Source organism: Phyllopteryx taeniolatus, chromosome 1 (assembly GCF_024500385.1).
Source record: "Phyllopteryx taeniolatus isolate TA_2022b chromosome 1, UOR_Ptae_1.2, whole genome shotgun sequence".
Classification (NCBI taxonomy): domain Eukaryota; kingdom Metazoa; phylum Chordata; class Actinopteri; order Syngnathiformes; family Syngnathidae; genus Phyllopteryx; species Phyllopteryx taeniolatus.
Genome location: NC_084502.1, coordinates 49285878 through 49307023, shown reverse-complemented (window position 1 = coordinate 49307023; position 21146 = coordinate 49285878). Strand labels below are relative to the sequence as shown.

The following is a 21146-nucleotide window of genomic DNA, read 5'->3' as shown; positions in this document are numbered from 1 at the left end:
TACTTTGTTTAGGTGGGAAAAAAGGTGAATTGCACACATCCTATTGCATCCTCCACTCACTGACACGGGTTATTTCATTTGATTTCTTTTTACTTATTTTTCTCTTTGGTACTTCTTTTTCTCTTCGTTATTCCCCCCCCCCCCCCCCGCTCCGCCCCTTACCGAATGCTCACTCCCCCCTCCCTGCCGCCACCGTACGCATATGTATTCGTATGTTACCTGTGCTTGTATGTTTAACCAGAATTAGAATCATCTTCATTTGCCAAGTATGTCCACAAAAAACACACAAGGAATTTCTCTACGGTAGTTGGAACCGCTCTAGTGATCTAACTCGTGATATATTCCCTTGTCTTCCGTTTCCATGGTTCAATACCTCAATACATAATACTTCCTAACACATCTTCATATTACCAGCTACACAGTAAGAAAGTTCCCAATAGACATAATGTTTCTGTGAATTATCTACCTTTCCCACACACGTAAAGATGATACACTTACACAGATTTTCCCACATTAACTTATAAGAATTGTATACTTATCATTAATATGTCAAGTATAACTTTTGTCTCATGGAATGTAAATGGCATTTGTTCACAGGCAAAGAAAATGAAGATCATGGATTATATCACGAAATCAAAAATGGATATCTTCATACAAGAAATTCATTTGTAAAAATCTGAAGAAAATTACCCATCTGATTTAAATTTCAGTCAGTCCTTTTCAGCTAGCTATAACAGCAGACAACAAGGAGTCTCAATACTAATCCATAATAGACTACTTTTTACACTAAATAGCACAATATTGACCCAGAAGGCCAATAAATAATTGTTCATTCAACTATATTTAACAAATTATACACATTAGTTAATGTATACGCCCCTAATATTGATGATCCAACTTTTAGTCACACACTTTTTTGACCAATTTGTCAACTAATTCAACAATTATTATCGGCGGCGACTTTAACATAGTATTTATTGCAACCATAGACCGCTCAAACTAAAACAAAAATCCAAACAATCACAGTCTTCCCGAATATTAGATGAATATACGCATGATTTCGGACTCGCCAACATATGGTGAATTAAAAAAAAAAAACATACAAAAAGGGGAATACACTTTATTTTCTTCAGTTCACTGCTCCTTCTCTAGAATTGACTACTTTCTCACAAATAAGTCAATTGCTCAAAACAGCACTTCTAAAATACATCTACTAATAATTAGCAATCATGCTCCAATTTCTCTCTGCTTCAAACTTGAATCAAACATATGATACCTTCTCCACCTTGGTACTTTAATACTTCTCTACTGAAAGATCCAGAGTTCGATAAATTTGTAAGGAAGGTGTCATGGCGGCCTGGCGGCCTGCGTCCCGGCCTGTGTCCTCCTCATCCCTCTCCCTGGTGGTGCGTTGCCGTGGTCGTCGCCCTCCTCTCCCTCGGGGCTGTGTGGGATCCTCGGCTGACTTGGGGCTCACGGTGGGGTGTCAGTCAGCATCTCCCGCCTCGGTCGGTCGGGCCCGGCTTCTGGCATACGGTTGTTTTTTGTTTTGTTTTTTAGGGGGGGGGGGGTGGAATTAGCTGTGGGGTGGGGTCTTCCCCCCGCTTCTCTGTGGTCTGCCGACCAGTCGGGCCGGGCCGAACCCGCAGGAGTCTAGCCTCTTACTACACACACGCTGCACATTTTTTAATACTCACAGTGTACATACTCCGCACATTGGGCACACTCATATCTCATTCAGGGTGTCCTGGAGGACTGGCTCCAGGTATGGTGGGGTGGGCGCCGGGCCAGGTGTTGACACATCTGTGCTGCTTTCCGGTCTGGTCGCGCCCTAACCCCTTCACTGCTCTGCCGGTCCTCCAGCTTTAATGCATCATACACCCATCTGTGGGGGAGAGGCAGGGTCGGGCTGGGGAGCCCACTTGGCCAGGTGTCCCGGCACTCCGGTAGTAGTAGGGTGGGTGGTGGCTTTTCACATTTCTCTTGCATGTGATATGGTGTTCTTTCACTAATAAGTTAGATAGAAACATCCATCCATCCATCCATTTTCTGAGCCGCTTGTCCTCACTAGGGTCGCGGGCGTGCTGGACCCTATCCCAGCTATTATTGAGCAGGAGGCGGGGTACACCCTGAACTGGTTCCCAGCCAATCGCAGGGCACATACAAACAAACAACCATTCACACTCACATTCACACCTACGGGCAATTCAGAGTTTTTCAATTAACGTGCATTTTTTTGGGATGTGGGAGGAAACCGGAGTGCCCGGAGAAAACCCACGCAGGCACGGGGAGAACATGCAAACTCCACACAGGCGGGGCCAGGGCTCGAACCCCGCTCCTCAGAACTGTGAGGCTGACGCTCTAACCAGTCGGCCACCGTGCTGCCGACTGGTTCACTACACAGCACAGGTTATACTAACATATCAACTCACAGGTTCTTACAGGTGTTTATAGACTAAAAAAAGAATCCCACCGCACCATTCGACAGTAGCGCTGCCTTGCTCATTTTCACCCCTAGTCCCCTTGTCCACTCTGTCCCTTTGTCTGTCCCCTAAAACCCTTTTCTGTCCAGCTGATTTTTCAATAAACATCAGAATAAATTTAAAAAAATTAAATAACCATACGGAGTATTTCAAACGCCCCTGTTGCACAGCAAAACTCTTCCAGCACAAACGCATACAGATCCACGATTCTGCAAGCCCATGCAGCTGAACAGGACAGGTTTAAAAATAAAAAATAAAAAAGTAAAAAAAATTGTTATCACTATCGCATATACTGGCATGCTCCCCATATTTGAAATGCACCGTTTTCTGTAATAATGACATTTGCTGTTTAAGACAAACACACATGTTGAGGGCATATGCATGTCCCTCACTCTCTGTCTCTCTCTCTCGCTCTCTCTCACACACACACACACATACACACACATACACGCACGCACGCATGTACGCACACAGCTGCCATGTATCAAGCCTTTTCCCCACTCTGTAACGCATGACTAAAGTACTGCAAAGCTGCTGAAAATTTCATACCGGAGCTCCGCCGAGTGAGAGGGCAAGTGAGTGAAGCAGGCAGACAGGTGGCAACTGTGGTGGCAGCAGCAGGCCGAAGAGGAGGCCGACAAAGGCTGCCAGCCAGCGAGCCAGAAGATGAGGAGACGCAAGGGAGGGGGGTGGGAGCAGCGAAGAAGAGGCGGCCGCCATTAAGCATGGCTGTATCATCTGCATTCAGACGACTCGTGTTGAATATTCAATGGAACCTCGCAACCCGCCCTCTCGTTGGTTCATGTGTTGTATGGCACCACAAACACTGCATTTTCACTACCCCAAGCATTCTCAAAAAGAGAAATGTTAGCAGTGAGCTCATAAATACATCAAGACTAATTTTCAAAGAGTTTTATTCACTGATGAATCCCGTGCTATTTTGGGTGGTCCAGATGGCCAGAGTGCTGGATGGTTGAATGATAGCCACCGAGTCCCAACGAGGTTGCAACATCAGCAAAAAGGCCGTACAGTGATGCTTTGGGCTGGAATAACTTGGAGTGAAATGATACGCCCCTTTTAGATCCCTGAAGTTGCCATAATTAATCCTGCAAAATATGTGGAGTCTCTAATTGACCATTTCCTACCAAAGAATAAAAAACAGTGCCTTTTGAAGTAAAATAATTACTAATTAATGAATAATTGAAACACTCATTGCATGGATTAAACAGGGTGTGCGTGACAAAGCAAAGCTGGAAACCGGTGCCCTTTATTAGATCCAATAATTTATCTTTTATTCCCACGGGATTAAAACCACAAATAATCCTAGTTGTAAAAAAAGTAGTATTAAGAGGCGGTCTATCTCGCTTTTTGTCCCGGGGGGGGCACTCCCCTCTCTCTCCTTTGTGCATAAAAGGCAGAAGCTCCTTTGTCCTTCGCTCGCTCTCGCTCGTTCGTTCGCCTTTCAGAAGAACCTGGCCCAGCCAGGAAGCCCCACCTCTTACCACGAGGTGGCGAGAATGCACCTGACCTTCCCCCGCGGCAGGGCACCCTGCCAGCACCCCGAGCTACCCGTGCGGGTGCTTGGGCACCTCACGGACAAAGCTCCGTTGGGAAGGAAACGGGCGGCGCATGTCTGGTCCGAGCACCTGGTGACCAGGCCATTCATGGGCTTTGGCCGCCCTGCACAGGAAGCTTTTTTTTTTTTTCCTTCCTCTTTTTTCCGTCAAAACCACCTGTCCTGGACCGGACGGGTCAAGTTCCCGGGAGTTCGACCAGCCTGCCTCAATTGTGTGTTAAGTCGAACATGCAGTCTACTAAAGTACAGATTGGTGCATATTTGGGTTTAAATTAACGAAAACAGGAATACCAGCGCTATGCATTGCTCATTGTACATCCTCACTTCGCACCTACACCACAAGTTCGACCTGCTTTACGAATGCTTACCGGTACCTTGTTTTCCTTTTCTCTGCATTGTTTCTCTGTAGTTAAACTCCTGTTAGATTTCATTAAATTTGATATAAAACCCACTACCTGTATTGTTTGTGTGTTTGGATACGACAACAGACCTCTGGGATCTAGAACTCTTATTTAATTCCTGTAGCAACCTTCAGATTATGAGACATAGAGGTTTTTCGTCACTTTTCCTAAAGTTTTACACATCTAAAAAGAGATGTGGTGCCCCTTTACGAGATAAAATAGTCTCATTTTAACATTAAAACGTAAATCGGACTAAGCCGGAACTGAACGCAGGTGTTCACCTTCGACCTATTTATTTCTTAAATAAATTACGTTTCATCCAAAATCCATATACACTACACAGTTCTTGCCATAGATTTTCGATTGGATTCAAGTCAGGTGCTGAAATGTCCACCCTCGTTTAATTTTCATCATCCTCGTAGATGGCAGCAGATATTTGTCAAGAATGTCTCGGTACAATTGCCCATTCATCCTTCCTTCAATAATGTGAAGTTTACCAGTACCATTTGCTGATAAGCATCCCCACACAATCATGATCCCACCTCCGAACCTCACTGTTGTATGGTGTTTTTAGGGTGATATGCAGTGTCATTTCTCCTCCAAACGTGGTGTGCATTATGGCATCCAAAGAGTTCAATTTTGCTCTCATCAGACCAGACTATATTCTCCTCTCAAATACCAACAACAACAAAATAAATTTATGACTTAATGAAGTCCATCCATCCATCCATCCATTTTCTGAGCTGCTTCTCCTCACTAGGGTCGCGGGCGCGCTGGGGCCTATCCCAGCTATCATCGGGAAGCAGGCGGTGTACACCCTGAACTGGTTGCCAGCCAATCGCAGGGCAGATACAAACAAACAACCATTCACACTCACATTCACACCTATGGGCAATTTAAAGTTGTCAATTAACCTACCATGCATGTTTTTGGGATGTGGGAGGAAACCGGAGTGCCCGGAGAAAACCCACGCAGGCACGGGGAGAACATGCAAACTCCACACAGGCGGGGCCGGGGATTGAACCCTGGTCCTCAGAACTGTGAGCCAGACGCTCTAACCAGTCGCCCACCATGAAGTCAAAGGAAGAAAATAGTCCAATTTGCAGAGGTGGGTAGAGTAGCCAAGTATTGTACTCAAGTAAGAGTACTGTTACTTTAGAATATGACTCAAGTAAAAGTAAAAAGTAGTCATCCAAATATTTACTTGAGTAAGAGTAAGAAAGTACTCAATGAAGAAACTACTCAAGTGAAGAGTAACTTGTAAGGAACTTCAGATTTTTTTTTTTTTTTTTTTTTTTGGAAATCAGAGCATGAACATCAAATAAAATTAAAAAATAATTATATGGGAGTCGAAACACACCTGCCACCATTTAAATTGTTAACTGCCCAAAAACAAACAACACATACATTGGGCCCTACAGAAACTTTATTTGCTTTATTTGCTTAAATAACTTCATGAAGAAGCTGTTTGCTGAACAGACTTAGCTATTATGTGTGCGACACCATAAGGATAGTGCTAATTTTGTCATATCCACTGCCAAAACAACAATAGAAACATCTGTAACTTACCGCAAGGTGTTTTCTCAAGTTAGAAGTGGGCTAAAATATCCAAGTTTCGGCAGTCACAATTTAAGAGCTACATTATAAATCTGTTGTTTTTCGGAGTCCGTAAAATAAACGCAGTCGCGCCTCTGTTTTTCCCGCCAAAATTAGTCATTTTGATTGGCTCACGAAGGCTATGTGCACGGTCATGTGACTGCCTTGTGTCGTCTGATTGGTGAATTGGAGTGATCCCGTTTGATTGGCCCAACGGGCACCCTATGCGGAAGTCGATCCTTATTTACATAAATACTCAAGTAAAAGTACGGTGCATGTAAAGTACTCTGAAAAGTACAGTTTATGGAAAATATTACTGAGTAAATGTAACGGAGTAAATGTAGCGCGTTACTACCCACCTCTGCCAATTTGTGACAAAAAGTGTTGAATGTGGGTTAAACACTTTCATTTTCTCGCTCAAACGTGCTTTTGAGGCGCATATAAACCTTTCAAGTGTAATCTTCACTTGTGTGCATGCTATAATATTGCAATATTGCACTCACAGGGAGCTTGTCAAGCACACAAAGCCATTCATTTTGGGTTAACTAAACGATGCCAGTTGATGAGCGCAAATGTGGAGGCGTTACTAAAAGATGAATTCAGTAAAAACCCACTCAATGGATTGTTTGAGAAAGTAAACTCTCTGTAATCTCAAATCAGCGTATTGATCTTAGTATTGGATTGATGACCAACAACCCCAAGGTCATCCAGCCAATCAGATCAGCACGTGGCTAGTTTATTCTGATTTGACTTATTAAAAAACAAACAAGCAAGGCTTTTTGGGCCTCTAGCTTTAATGATTTTTACTGAGCTCAGGTCCAGCAGAATGGAAAGAAAGTTGCACGTCGGCCATTTAATCCACCTGTAAATTGACCTGCTGGAGCTGCTCATCCTCGCTCTGCCAGGCCGTCGGCGTTGCGTCTCAGAGATGACACTTTGACCTTATCTGACGTTAACGCAGCACCACCATAGCAGACCTGATTCAAGCTCATGATTAGAAAGGTGGAGGCAGGCACAGATAATTAAGCACAAAGGAGGAGCTCGCTTCCTGCTATCATCGCCAGCGCACCTTCTGCTGAAGCCTTACGCAACATGCCACAATATTGAATGACGAGAAAGCTACTCATAAAGGATGTGTGTGTGCTTGCGTGCGTGTGTGGCAATGTTTCAAGGCTATAGAGATATGCAACTTCCATCAAAAGCAGTCCATTCTTTCAGACATGGCAAATTGGGCGGTGGCACGGTGGATGACTGGTTAGTTCATCTGACTCACAGTTTTGAGGACCCAGGTTCAAATCTAGCCTCGCCTGTGTTGAGTTTCCATGTTCTCCCTGTGCCTGCGTGGGTTTTCTCTAGGTACTCTGGTGTCCTCCCACTTCCCAAAAACATGCTTGGCAGATTAATTGAAGACTCTAAATTGCCTGTAGGTGTGAATGTGAGTGTGAATGGTTGTTTGTTTATATGTGCCCTGCAATTGGGTGCAGGTCCAGCCTGGCCCAACAGGCTGGAAGACCACAGAGAAAAGAGGGGCAGCCCCTCCCCATGATTGGCTGGCGCCCCAAACCGACCATCGCCCAGTGACCAGAACAGGGCCCAGAAGGCAGGCCAATCCAAGGCAGGAGGTGCTGACACCCGACCGCACGCACCAAGCACCCCACACAGCCCGAGGGAGAGAGGGGCGACGACCAAGGCCGAGCACCCCGGGGAAAGGGAAGAGGAGGACACAGGCCCGGGCCTCAGCAGCACGGCCCCCAAGCCCCCACCCGGAGACCAGGACAAGACCCCCGGAGTAAGGCTAGCGGAAACCTCCCCGGCACCCAGGGACGGAGAGCAGCCCTGGGACCGGCACTCCTAGGAGGGCAACGCGGACATAACCAGACCCAAGAGGAGGAGGGAGAAACAGGCCTAGCATCCCCAGAGGCCCACATCGCAGATCCAGAAGGAAAGGGGTTCAAGTGCATGCAAGTGACCCTATGGCATGCACAGGGGTCTAAAATGAGAAGATATGATTTGGTTACATTACATTATAGTTACATAACGCAACATTCTTTCCCAGGCAAACAAGAATCAAGCTACACCATTTTAATAAAAGTTGACCAATTTTTCTTAGTTATCCATTTGCTTATTACGTTTTGCTGAGATGTTTTCTAGTGTTATATGCTGTATGACAAGACTTTGCCATTGGTTAATGTTGATAGCTTGTTTATATTTCCAGTTTAACAATATTGTTTTTTTTAGAGATTGCTAGAATTACAAGAGGTTCCACTGTATAGTTAAGTAAACACAACAGGTGTTTACTTTATAGACTTTATTTGTATGGCTTGGCAGCGGCTGAGACTCGCTCGCTTGAAACCTGGAAATGCCGTGGTGCCGTTCAGCTGAGTTTTGTGGGTGGACTGGATACTAGGGTTGGGTATCGAGAATCGCGAATCGATTGGAACTGGGACTAACGTTCCGGTTCTGCCGGAATCATTCAAATTTAAAAATTTCAGTTCCCAGTTTCGAAGCCTAGTGCGCCCACCCTGAAGAAGAGTGTGGCAAAAACCAACGAACGAGCACGAAGATGTGCTTCTGACTAACGGCGGCGGCAGCGAACAAATGTGTGTCTTAACTTTGTTAAAATTAATGACCAGTCGCCTCAGTGCAACACTTGGAATAAGATTATATTGTGCAAAGGAGGCTTTCACGATGTTTAGAAGTCTGACGTTCTCCGTCCCTCTCCGAGCCTCAGCCTACACCGTGCAGAGCTTCAGTGAAGTCAACTCAAACAATAAAATACGTTTTTGCCAACATTAAGACAGCTCAAAAGGTAAACTGTTGGTTGCACTTTTGCAAGGATGGTTTTTAGCATTTATTTTAGTCTTCAAACCAGCCGATGACAGAAAAAAAACCTTAACATTGAGCTAAAACTTTACATCACCATGAATTAGGACAAAATTCACATAACGTTGTCTCACAGTATCCCAAACACTAACCTTGTGCCTCATCGGTGGGTAGGGAAAGGAATCACCATTTTATAGTATTAAGTTCCATCCATTAAAAAAAATATTTATAAATTGCCGGACTGGGGTTCAAATCCCGGCCCCGCCTGTGTGGAGTTTACATGTTCTCCCCGTGCCTGCGTGGGTTTTCTCCGGGTACTCCGGTTTACTCCTACATCCCAAAAACATGCATGGTAGGTTAATTGAAGACTCTAAATTGCCCGTAGGTGTGAATGTGAGTGCGAATGGTTGCTTGTTTATATGTGCCCTCCGATTGGCTGGCGACCAGTTCGGGGTGTATCCCGCCTCTCGCCCGAAGATAGCTGGGATAACGCTCCAGCACGCCCGTGACCCTAGTGAGGATAAGCGGAATGGAAGTTGAATGAATGTTCATTATTAAAATTAATAATTTTATTTGACAATCAGTTAAAAAGTCACGAGCCCAATTTAATTTAACCTACTATTGATTGTTTTTTTTTCCAGACATTCACAGTGTGAAGTTTAAATACTTTGAAGGTTTGAAGGTTTTTGGTTTTTTTAAATGTTTTGTTTAAGTCTGTCCTCTTCCTGTCAGCCATTTTGGAAATGATGTCATTGTTGGATGATGATCAGAAGCAGAGCGCTGTAACTGAATTTATTGCTTTGGGAAGGGAACCACCACTAAATATTCTTTCTTTACCACGACAGATTGTCCGCATTACTGCAGACGCTGCGATGATCCACCTCCCGATCTCCCGCTCCATTCTCCACTCACTCGTGAACAAGACCCAAGACCCCAAGATACTTGAACCCCTCCACTTGGGGCAGGATCTCTTCCTCGACCTGGAGAGGTCACACCAGACTTTTCTTACTGAGGACCATGGCCTCAGATTTGGAGGTGCTAATTTTCATCCTAGCCACTTCACATTTGGCTGCAAAGCGCTCCAGCAAGAGTTGACGATTGTGGCTTGATGAAGCCACCACAACCACGTCATCTGCAAAAAGCAGAGATGTAATACTGAAGTCACCAAACTGGACCCCCTCAATGCCTTGAAATTCTGTCCATAAAGGTTATGAACAGAATCGGTGACAAATGACAGGCTTGGCGGCGTCTCAATGAATCCGACTTACTGCGGGCAATGCAGACCAAACTGTGACACCGGTGGTACAGCCCTTATTAAGGGGTCCAGTACACCATTCTCCCAGAGCACCCGCCAAAGGACACCCCCCACTCCGCCCCGGGGAGACGGTGGAACGACTTGTCCAAGTCCACAAGCACATGTAGACTGGTTGGGGGAACTCCCATGCACCTTCAAGAACCCTGTTGAGGGTGTAGAGCTGGTCCACTGTTCCATGGCCAGGACAACAAGCACACTGCTCCTCCTTACAGACGGCCCCTCCTCTCCAGCACCCCCAAATAGACCTTACTAGGGAAGCTGGGGAGTGTGATCCTGCTGTAGTTGGAACACACCCTCCGGTCACCCTTCTTAAAAAGGGGGACCACCACAACGGTTTGCCAGTCCAGAGGTATTGGCCCCGATGTCCATGCGACGTTGCAGAACCAAGTCAACCACGACAGCCCCACAACATCCAGAGCCTTTAGGAACTCTGAATGGATCTTATCCACCCCCAGAGGCCTGCCACAGAGAAGCTTTTTAGCCACTTCAGTGACCTCAACCCCAGAAATAGGAGAGCCCACGTCAGAGTCCCCAGACTTTGCTTCCTCTTAGAAAGGTGTGTCGGTGGTATTTTGGAGGTCTTCGAAGTATTCTGCTCACTGATTCACAACGTCCCGAGCTAAGGTCAGCAGCACCCTATACCCACTATACAGAGAGTGCACTGCTTCCCCCTCCTGAGACGCTGGATTGTGGACCAGAAGTCATTCTCGATGGCCTCACCGAACACCTCCCACGCCCAAGTTTTTGCCTCAGCAACCACCCAAGCTGCAAATTGCTTGCCCTGTCTGTACCCGTCAGCTGCCTCCAGCGTCCCACTGGCTACAAAGGCCCAATAGGACTCCTTCTTCAGCTTGACGGCATCCCTCACCACTCGTGTCCACCAACGGGTTTAGGGATTGTCGCCATGAGTGGCACCGACCACCTTACTGCCCCAGCTCCAGTCGGCCGCCTCAACGATGGAGGCACGGAACATGGCCCACTTGGACTACATGTCTCCTGCCTCCCCCGGGATGTGGTCGAAGTTCTGTTGGAAGTGGGAGTTGAAACTCTTTCTATCAGGGGACTCTGCCAGACGTTCCCAGCAGACCCTCAGAATACTTTTGGGTCTGCCAGGTCCAACCGGCATCTTCCCAATAATACCCTTACAGGTCTCAATGTAATTGCCCACATAAGCACTGAAGTCCCCCAGCAGAACAAGGGAGACCCCAGTGGCGGCACTCTCCAACACCCTCTACAAGGACTTCAAGAAAGGTACTCTGTGCTTATGTGTCGTGCATAGGCACAAATAACAGTCAGAACCCATCCCCCCACCCAAAATCGAAGAGAGGTTACACTCACGTCTACCGGGGTGAACCGCAATGTACAGGCACCAAGTCGGGGGGGCAATCAGACTGCCCATTCCCGCTTGGCACCTCTCAGTGTGGGAAGCTCCAGAGTGGAAAAGCGTCCAACCCCTCCAGAAAAGACTGGTGCCGGAGCCCAAGCTGTGTGTCGAGGCAAGCCTGACAATGTCTAGTCGGAATTTTTCGACCTCACACACCAGCTCAGGCTCTTTCTCTGCCAGAGTGATGACGTTTCACATCTGTACCCGGGGATCGGACCGCCAAAGTCCCCGCTTTGGGCCAACGCCCAGCTCACAGTGCACCCAACCCCTTGGCCCCTCCCACAGATAGTGAGGCCATGGGAAGGAGGACCTACGTTGCTTGTTTGGGCTGTGCGCCATGGGTACAGGCATGGCCATAAGGTGCTAGCCATTGAGCTCCACCTCTGGGCCTGAATCCAGAGAGGGCCCAGTGACCCGCATCTGCGCGAGGACAAAAGCCGTCCCTATATCGTCATCATCATAAGTGGTCTTTTGAGCCGTGCTTTGTCTGGTCCCACACCTGGGACCTGTTTGCCTTGGGTGACCCTACCAGGGGCATAAAGCCCCTGAGAACTTAGCTGCTACAATAATTAGGACACACAAACCCACCACAATGAGGTGACAGTTCAAGGAAGAGCCTTGCACTATTCCTAGGATATATCTCTGAAGATGGTTTGCCGCTCCTTTACTTGTCACAGAGGTCACTCAAAGCAGCCTCTTATTTTTTGCCTTTAATCCTGGGCACCCACTTTTTGACTGTGCTGTAGCCTATTGCCGCTTCCCCATACACATTTTATAACCTTTTGAAAATGTTCAGTGGTGGTTCCCCCTTCCAAGGAAGAAATAAAATTACAGCTCTGTGCTTCTGACGGGAATCCAACAATAACCTCATTTCCAAATTGGCTGACAGGAAGTGGACAGGCTTAAAAAAAACTTTTTCAAAGAAACCTCCCAAAAAATATTTAAACTACAAACTGTGAAAACTACTGGAACCTTTTTCAATTATTAGAAGGTTAAATTAAATTGGGCTCATTACTTTTTGACTGCCCCATGTATTTTGAATACATATTTGCATCAAACCTTTTATTTTACCTCATCGACAAATGACCCATCTGTCTGATTGAAAAACACGTGTAGCCCTTGAGCCCCACCCCTGCTATAGACGATGAGAAGCTCATGATTCAACTCACTTTCTGAGAGTTCAGGTAGTACGGATCCAGATCCTCCAGTGGTACCGCCACCATTCCCTTAGGGATGTCTCCATAGATGTAGGGCAGGCTCTTCCCAGCCTCCAGGTCGCTGTTGGGCTTGGGCTTGTTCTCATCATCATCATCGCGGTAACTGCTGTCCTGCTTGGGCGGCTTCTTGTTCTTCTCCTCATTGATGCGCTGCTCGAGGGTCGCCAAAGATTCCACATTAAACCTCTTGAAGCTGTTAGGTCCTGGCGGTGCGAGAAGGGGTGCAGCCATGTTTTCATCCTGCAACTACGTGATCTTTAGGTTGTGACCATCCAAGGCAGCAGATCTGCGGGAAGATGGAGCAGAGGGCATATATATATATATATATATATAGAGAGAGAGAGAGAGAGAGAGAGAGAGAGAGAGAGAGAGAGAGAGAAAGAGAGAGAGAGAGAGAGAACGTGTGACATGATACATGACAACGGTATGCATGGGCAGGTGTAAAATTCTGACAGGATGATAACCTTGAGCAAAAAATATCACGGTTTCACAGTATTGCGGTATTGCAAAGGGCTTTTGCACATAATGCTGTATGGTCATATCCGTTGGAGATCTTGTGTTGTTTTGCGCAGTATGACAGCCATGTATTCATAGTCTAGTAAACAGATGAGTATGAGTTTAAAACAGATACCACAATACCACAGACGGTATTCTGTTTGACTGCAAACACCGTGATCCATAACACTGGTCAACTATAGATATATTGTCTGATTTTTTTTCAGCTGATTTAGGACAATCTTGATGTGGCTGCTCATTGATCATTCGCCAAAGTGAGTGACAACGCTGGCGAATCGCAAATCACATGGCAGGACGTTTAATAAAGTCCCGCCCCCGCCTGCACGCTTGGCTACCCATTGGTAATTCGTCGAAGATTCAGAAGTGAGTGACAGAACGCTTCAGCAGTTCAATTTCCGCTCCCGGTCAACTCGTTCGCCTGACGGCGGCGGGCGGCGGCCAAGCTAAAAGAACGAATCATTTCATAAACTGATTCAGTTCAGTTCGTTTACTAAAAAGATCCGTTCTTCTGAACGAAACAACACTAATAATAAAGGATAAGAACTTGTCACACAGTTCCACGGAGGGGTGATTACAATGGGAAGTCGGGGGGTGTGACAGAACGTAAAACTACAAATAAAATTCTAGGGTTTGAGTGATAAAATAAAATGCTGCCCTTGCGTCTTTAACTTCCTTCTGGTCATTTTTCAGTGATTCTTTCCAATTATTGTTAGATAATTTGTTAGATAGTTTTGTCCACTTTCTTTCATTTCTTCTACAGATTCTCTTTAATGAGTGTGTGGCTTCTGTGAACCACGGCTACTGTGTTTTAGACCTTTTCTTTATTTTAAAAGGTGCTATAGATTCCAAGACAGATGTGGATAAAATTAAAATTAAAAAGAGAGATGAGCTCTTCTGTGTTAAGATCTGGATTGAAGGCAGTTATGATTATTGCTCTGTCACAGAACCTTCTTTCCTAGACATTACAGTACATGAACACATGAAATTAAAAGGAGAAATAGACTTGTTAAAGAAAGAGATACGGGAACTAAAAATTAACTTCACATTTGGATTACAAAGATTGCGATAGCGACATTTGCTTCTATACAAGGTAAACTAGGGAAAAGCTACCCATAGTGTTAAACAGTATTACAATTACATTGTGAGGTTTTTGCGCTCCTTCATGGATCTGAAGCAGAAGTAGTCTGTTTTTATTTGACACTAATAATGCAAAACACATATTTTAAAAAATAAATGAATAAAACTTAAATAGAACAACACATAGAACAGCCCTCGCGGTGCCCTGGGAGTAAAGTAACTAAGTTACTTTTTCAAGGTAACTGTGGCAACACTGATTATAACAAAATATATATATACATTACATGGGGGAATTTTGTACTATCCGGTCCATATTGCTGAACATTATCATTTATTTTCAGGCTACTCTTGAAAATTCCCCGCGCGGTGCTCTGGGAGTGCCCGAAGCTAAGCAGGGTCGTCATTCCTGGTTAGTACTTGCATGGGAGCCCACCTAGGAATACCAGGTGCTGGGGTTGGCCAATCACCTGCTCCTGTAAAAACATACGATGACAGAAACCGCAATTGCAGCCTATGTGTGCCTCATGCACTGACAGCTGTAACTAACACATCCATCAATTTTCTGAGCCGCTTCTCCTCACTAGGGTCACGGGCGTGCTGGAGCCTATCCCAGCAATCATCGGGCAGGAGGCGGGGTACACCCTGAACTGGTTGCCAGCCAATCGCAGGGCACATACAAACAAACAACCATTCGCACTTACATTCACACCTACGGGCAATTTAGAGTTGTCAATCAACCTACCATGCATGTTTTTGGGATGTGGGAGGAAACCGGAGTGCCCGGAGAAAACCCACGCAGGCACGGGGAGAACATGCAAAATCCACACAGGCGGGGCCGGGGATTGAACCCCGCTCCTCAGAACTGTGAGGCAGACGCTCTAACCAGTCACCCACCGTGCTAACTAACTAACACAACAACAACTTTTATTTTAAAACAACATAATTAATATTTGTTAAGTAAATGTGTACCAAGTTAATTGAAAAAAAAACTATTTTAAAAAAAATAAAATCAAAATAATCCCTTAAGAGAGCAAAAACCTGCAGCTCAACAATAATAAAATAAAGACTTAAATTTGAATATATGCGCTTTGTATTATCCATCCATCCCATCCATTTTCCAAGCCGCTTATCCTCACAAGGGTTGCGGGCGTGTTGGAGCCTATCCCAGCTATCTTCGGGCAGGAGGCGGGGTACACCCTGAACTGTTTGCCAGCCAATCGCAGGGCACACAAACAAACAACCATTCGCACTCACAATCACACCTAGGGGCACTTTTTAGAGACTTCAATCAATCTACCATGCATGTTTTTTGGGATGTGGGAGGAAACCGGAGTGCCCGAAGAAAACCCACGGGGAGAACATGCAAACACATAGGCGGGGCCGGGGATTGAACCCCGGTCTTCAGAACTGTGAGGCAGACGCTCTAACCAGTCGGCTACCGTGCCACCCACTTTGTATTAAATTAGTATAAATCTACAGCGCAACAATAATCACAAGTTAAAATGTTCTGTAAAACACAAAAAAATGCAGTTTATTATTGTCAGACTAGCTATTCAATATTACAAAATGATAATCTGCTGCATCTGTATAAGGCAACAGGCAGACACATGAAATAACCTACTTAAATTATTTTTTCTTTTCTTAAAGCTCCGATTGTTTACTATTTCTCCATTTTGTTCTCATTGAAATCACTGCAACAGGCACAGCCCACCAATGCAGCCTTTAGGACCCTGCTGTGTCCAATATACATTGAAAGTCAGAATGTGGAGCTCCAAACAACGTAACACCAAAGTTGAGGTTTCCCAGCCTTTGTTGCCAGCCTAACAAACGTACAACCGAGCATGTTACTACTGTTCACATGAGTAGCAGATAGCAAAAATGCTGAGATTCATCCGACTTTCCAAATAGGATCTCCAGTCCTGATTAAAATATGATTCTCTTAATTGGTTGCAAACGATCATTTCAGGACAGCGTTGTCATAAAAACAGCACTTGTTATGGTTTGATAGAAAATGTTCTCAGTTTTGAAACCGCCATTACCGGCCCACGCCTAGACAATGGAAGACAATAAACGGCAGGCAGATGTATTTGCTCATACCATACCATGATACTAGGGATGTGACTGTATTCTGTATGCTCTACAAGGGACTACGTGCTTATAGACCATGGTTAGATAATATCCTATCACTGCATCCCCCCCGCTCACAGATGTAACTCTATCCTGCTTCAAAGTGCAGCTCACGGATGCAGTAAATCGTGAAATATGTCCACAAGCACGAGTCGAGTAGTTGAGAGACAAAAATTTGAAGAAGTACCAGGTTCATTCAAATTAAGACTTCAAAAGCCAAAACCATCAAGTCAGGGCTCAAGACTAACATTTTGCACTGGTTGCACTGGTGCACCCAACTTTTTTTCTTGAGTGCACCAGCATAAAAGGTGGACCCAAATATTTAACCGCATCCCATTCAACACAGCAGTTTTACAGGTTCACTTTAAAAAAAAAAAAAACCTGCCTGTCTTTTTAGGCAATATTGACTAACTTGACTGATAAACTAACAATCTGGTCAACATAAAATTCTTTTTTTGAAGCACAATTCCACAGGACGGGTAACTTACTGAAAGGTGTTGGTGCTTAAAGTGCTCCATGTCAGACCGTTGGCTTGGACCTTTGGACAAATCAGGCCTTAACTTCATGTTCTTCATGAAAAAGTTGTCACTCGTTCCTGTTATCTTATCGTCTGTGACTAATGGCTATTTCCACTCTAAATCTGATGGGTCTACTAGGCCACTCAACTAGGCCTGTCACTATCATAAAGGAAGGTATATTTTTACATAAACTATCAGAATAAACGATAGCATCGATGTTTTTTTATTATGCCGCTGATATAATGATATTACAGCATAATAATTCAAGTGTAACCTTTTTAAGAGCAATTAACTAAATTCTCAAGAATACTGAACATTGGCATTGAAATGTAGAACAATAAATAAACAATATATAAATATTACAGACTCAGGCTATGTTCACAAAAATTGCACTTGCAGACACAAATATTTAACATTTGGCACAGAGGTATAAAGAGTCATTAATACCTTAACAGGCAATATATGGCAATCCAATTTCCAGTTCCTTAAAAAAAAGTGCAAAGTAACAATATAGTAACGAATAGTAAGTAACAAAGTAACAATTTGATCAAAGCAACCCATTCTGTATCAAAATTTGTACGACGTATCAAAAGTCGGCACCATTTTTTTCAGTACTGCTTTCTTATGCTGAATGATGGCTACATCTCTAAAACAGAGTAACGCTATACTGTATATGTGAGTGTATGTGCACCATATACTCTGCCGCATTGTCACTGTGATGGTAAACAGGAAATGTCCCACTGTGTTTTTTGTTCCCAGCTGAATATATTGGGTGGATGGTTGTGTTTTCAATGGATTTTGTTACTTTGAGATTTATGTTGTTTTGTTTTTGTTGCAACTTTATACAAATCGACATGCCAGCTTGTTGGTGATAGTGGAATGGCCGCGTTCATCTGGGTTGAAAAATGTTCCCACATCGTCGCGGTTATAGGCTTAACTCAATTCATGCCGCTCAACGTTTTCTAATTGTATGCTAGCAGCTCTCTCTGTGCACCTGCTTTTCAAACGCAAGCACGCACACGAACACACAACCGCATGCGACCACGACAAATCAGAGGGGTGTCCGGCCCTTCACTATCTCTGATTGGTTCAGAGACCACAATTGTTTTAATGGGTATCTGCTTTCAAAGTCACAGAGATTTTCATCTTCCTGAAATGGCTGGGTGTACGCGTGCGACCTGTAATTTTTTTTTAGGCGCATCGTTGAAAAATTAGGGTGCATGTGCGACCAAATTGGTCACACCCTCGAGCCCTGTCATCAAGTGCCATGAGAAAAAATTAGAGCCACTCATATGAGTGGACTGTCTATACCAGCGTCATTCGATGATATTTCCTAACCCTGCAAAACCAAACAACTACTTTGCAAAATGTATCAAAAATAAAGGTTTATTTATAAAAACAGCCAAGCTCCATATGCATTTTGGTGCAGCTACCATCATTTCTATGTAAGCCACCGCGTACCCATACGTATTTACATCTTCACAAACTTCTCAGTTTACTGCTAACGACTCTAAATCAATCTGGAGTGGATTACAATCGCTAACCAATTACAAACGGCCATCCCGCCAAGATGAGAACAATAAAGGAATAGCTGATGACACCTTCTACTGCAGATTTGGAAAAGGACAGTTTCACACCCCACACCCACCCAGCCGGACCGCTGACCACCATTACTCTTCTGACTCCGTCTCCTTCGTTGACCATCCACGAACAGGATGTGAGATGTATCTTCAAACAACGAAAGATCAACAAAGCGGCAGGACCAGACCTTGTGTCCCCATCCTGCCTCAAAGTCTGCATGGACCAGCTCGCTCCAGTTTTCACACAGATCTTCAATAGATCTCTGGAACTTTGTGAAGTACCATCCTGTTTCAAACGCTCCACCATTATCCCAGTCCCCAAGAAACCTGCAATCTCGGGTCTGAATGACTACAGGCCTGTTGCCCTGATATCTATGGTCATGCCGTCCTGTGAACGCCTCATGTTGGATCACCTCAAGACCGTCACAGGTCCCCTGCTGCAGTTTGCCTAACAAGCAAACAGGTCTGTGGATGACGCAGTCAACATGGGACTGCATTTCATCCTAGAACACCTCGACGGCGCAGGGACCTACGCGAGGATCCTGTTCGTGGACCTCAGCTCTGCGTTCAACACCATCCTCCCCGAACTCCTCTCCTCCAAGGTTCTCCAGCTCAGCGTCCAAACTTTTTGCAAAGAGGGCCAGATTTGGTCAGATGAAAATGTATGGGGGCCGACTATTCGGCCTGACATTCCTCGAACCATTACCATTGTAAATTAACATGTAAATATATAACTAGCGGCACGGTGGCCGACTGGTTAGAGCGTCAGCCTCACAGTTCTGAGGTGCGGGGTTCAATCCCCGTCCCCGCCTGTGTGGAGTTTGCATGTTTTCTCCGGGCACTCCGGTTTCCTCCCACATCCCAAAAAACATGCATTAATTGGAGACTCTAAATTGGCGTTTGTTTCTATGTGCCCTGCGATTGGCTGGCAACCAGTTCAGGGTGTACCCCGCCTCCTGCCCGATGACAGCTGGGATAGGCTCCAGCACGCCCGCGACCCTAGTGAGGAGAAGCGGCTCAGAAAATGGATGGATGGATATATAACTATATCACTTTGCTGTGGGCAGCTAGGTCGATATTGCAAATGATAATTTGTTTTCAATTGCATTAACAGGATAGTTAAAGGTTAAAATAATAATAAATTAAATACAAATGAACCATTTTATGAAAGTTGAAACATGTATTTATTGATTTTGTTTTAACAAATCACATCCCAGTGCATTTTGACAAAGAATAGTATAGTGACTATACGATAGTCAAATCAGATGACAGAAATTTGACAAAACTGTGGTTTGATCATCACAAAAAATCAATTCACTGAGACTCGTAGCTCGCCTTTGTAAAATTTTCATTTGAGTCACGGGCGCTTGTGAAAAAGCGCTGCTGTGCTGTCAAAATAGCTTCCAGTGTCATGGGTGTGTGTTCTGGTTTTTGTCTTCACCCTGTTTCAAACACACCTGCTCCTGAGAGCATCTTCACCACCTGTGCCTCGTTCACCCAAATTACCCCTCGCAAAGCCCTTCAAGCGTAGGGTCAACGCCTCTCGAAGCAGGATGAGCAGCTTGCTGCCCTCCACCTTCATCTAGGGGGACTATCAGAACACCAGGACAATATGATGACAGGTGGCCTCACAGTTGGAAGTTCTTATGAAAATGATTCAAAAGAAGGAACCAGTTGGCACAACACCCGATACCGCCACGGTACCAACATTTCCATGTGAAGCAGTCACCATGCAGCCACCTGCCACCTCCGCTGCTGTCTGCTCACAGCTCTCTCGACCGCAGATGTTCTCTGGAGATTCTGGGAACATTAAGCCGTTCATCACTCAGTGCGAACTCCACTTTGAGCTGCAGGCAGCTGCCTTCCCCACCAAGCGGGCAAAAATCGCTTTCGTTATTTCCCACCTGACTGGTCGTGCGGAGGCGTGGGCTACTGCTGAATGGAGCCGCAATTCCGCCGTGCGTCATTCGTGGGCTTTTTTTGTAAAGACTATGGAGCAAATTTTTCAGTTTTCCACACCAGATCGTGAGGCAGCTCGCTCCCTTGTCACCTTACAACAAGGCAAGCGCAGGGTCAGATTACGCGATTGAGTTTCGCATTCTAGCAGCTGAGAGTCAGTGGAATAATAGGGCGCTACTCGATGCCTTTTTTCAAGGACTATCCCCCGCCGTCAAGGATCATTTGGTCCCGCTAGATCCCGCTAGATCCTGATTTATCTCAAGTGCCCACTTGTTACCAGGATATTAAAGACGTTTTTTCCAAGTCCAAGGCCAAATCCCTTCCACCCCACAGACCTTATGACTGTGCTGTTGACTTGCTGCCTGGGACCACACCCCCACGAGGGAGGTTATTCTCTCTTTCAGGGCCGGAACACAAGGCTATGAAGGAGTATGTGGATGAATCCCTGGCAGCAGGGATTATTCGCCCATCTTCATCCCCTGCCGAACCGGAAGACTCTGCGACCCTGTATCGATTACCCGGGTCTCAACGACATAACGGTGAAAAACAGGTATCCTCTTCCTCTCATCTCCAC

At 45.3% G+C, this 21146-nt stretch overlaps 1 protein-coding gene across 5 annotated transcripts in view; it reads right to left on the bottom strand.

Annotated features, from left to right (window-relative positions):
* scn8aa (sodium channel, voltage gated, type VIII, alpha subunit a) overlaps positions 1 to 21146 on the bottom strand; it is a 171664-nt gene that overhangs the window by 127843 nt on the left and 22675 nt on the right. For all 5 annotated transcript variants that reach the window (XM_061747434.1, XM_061747424.1, XM_061747454.1 and 2 more), the window contains exon 2: positions 12748 to 13081. In XM_061747434.1, the coding sequence (XP_061603418.1) occupies positions 12748 to 13026 (279 nt within the window). In that variant the 5' untranslated portion in view covers positions 13027 to 13081. The remainder of the gene's footprint in view (positions 1 to 12747; positions 13082 to 21146) is intronic.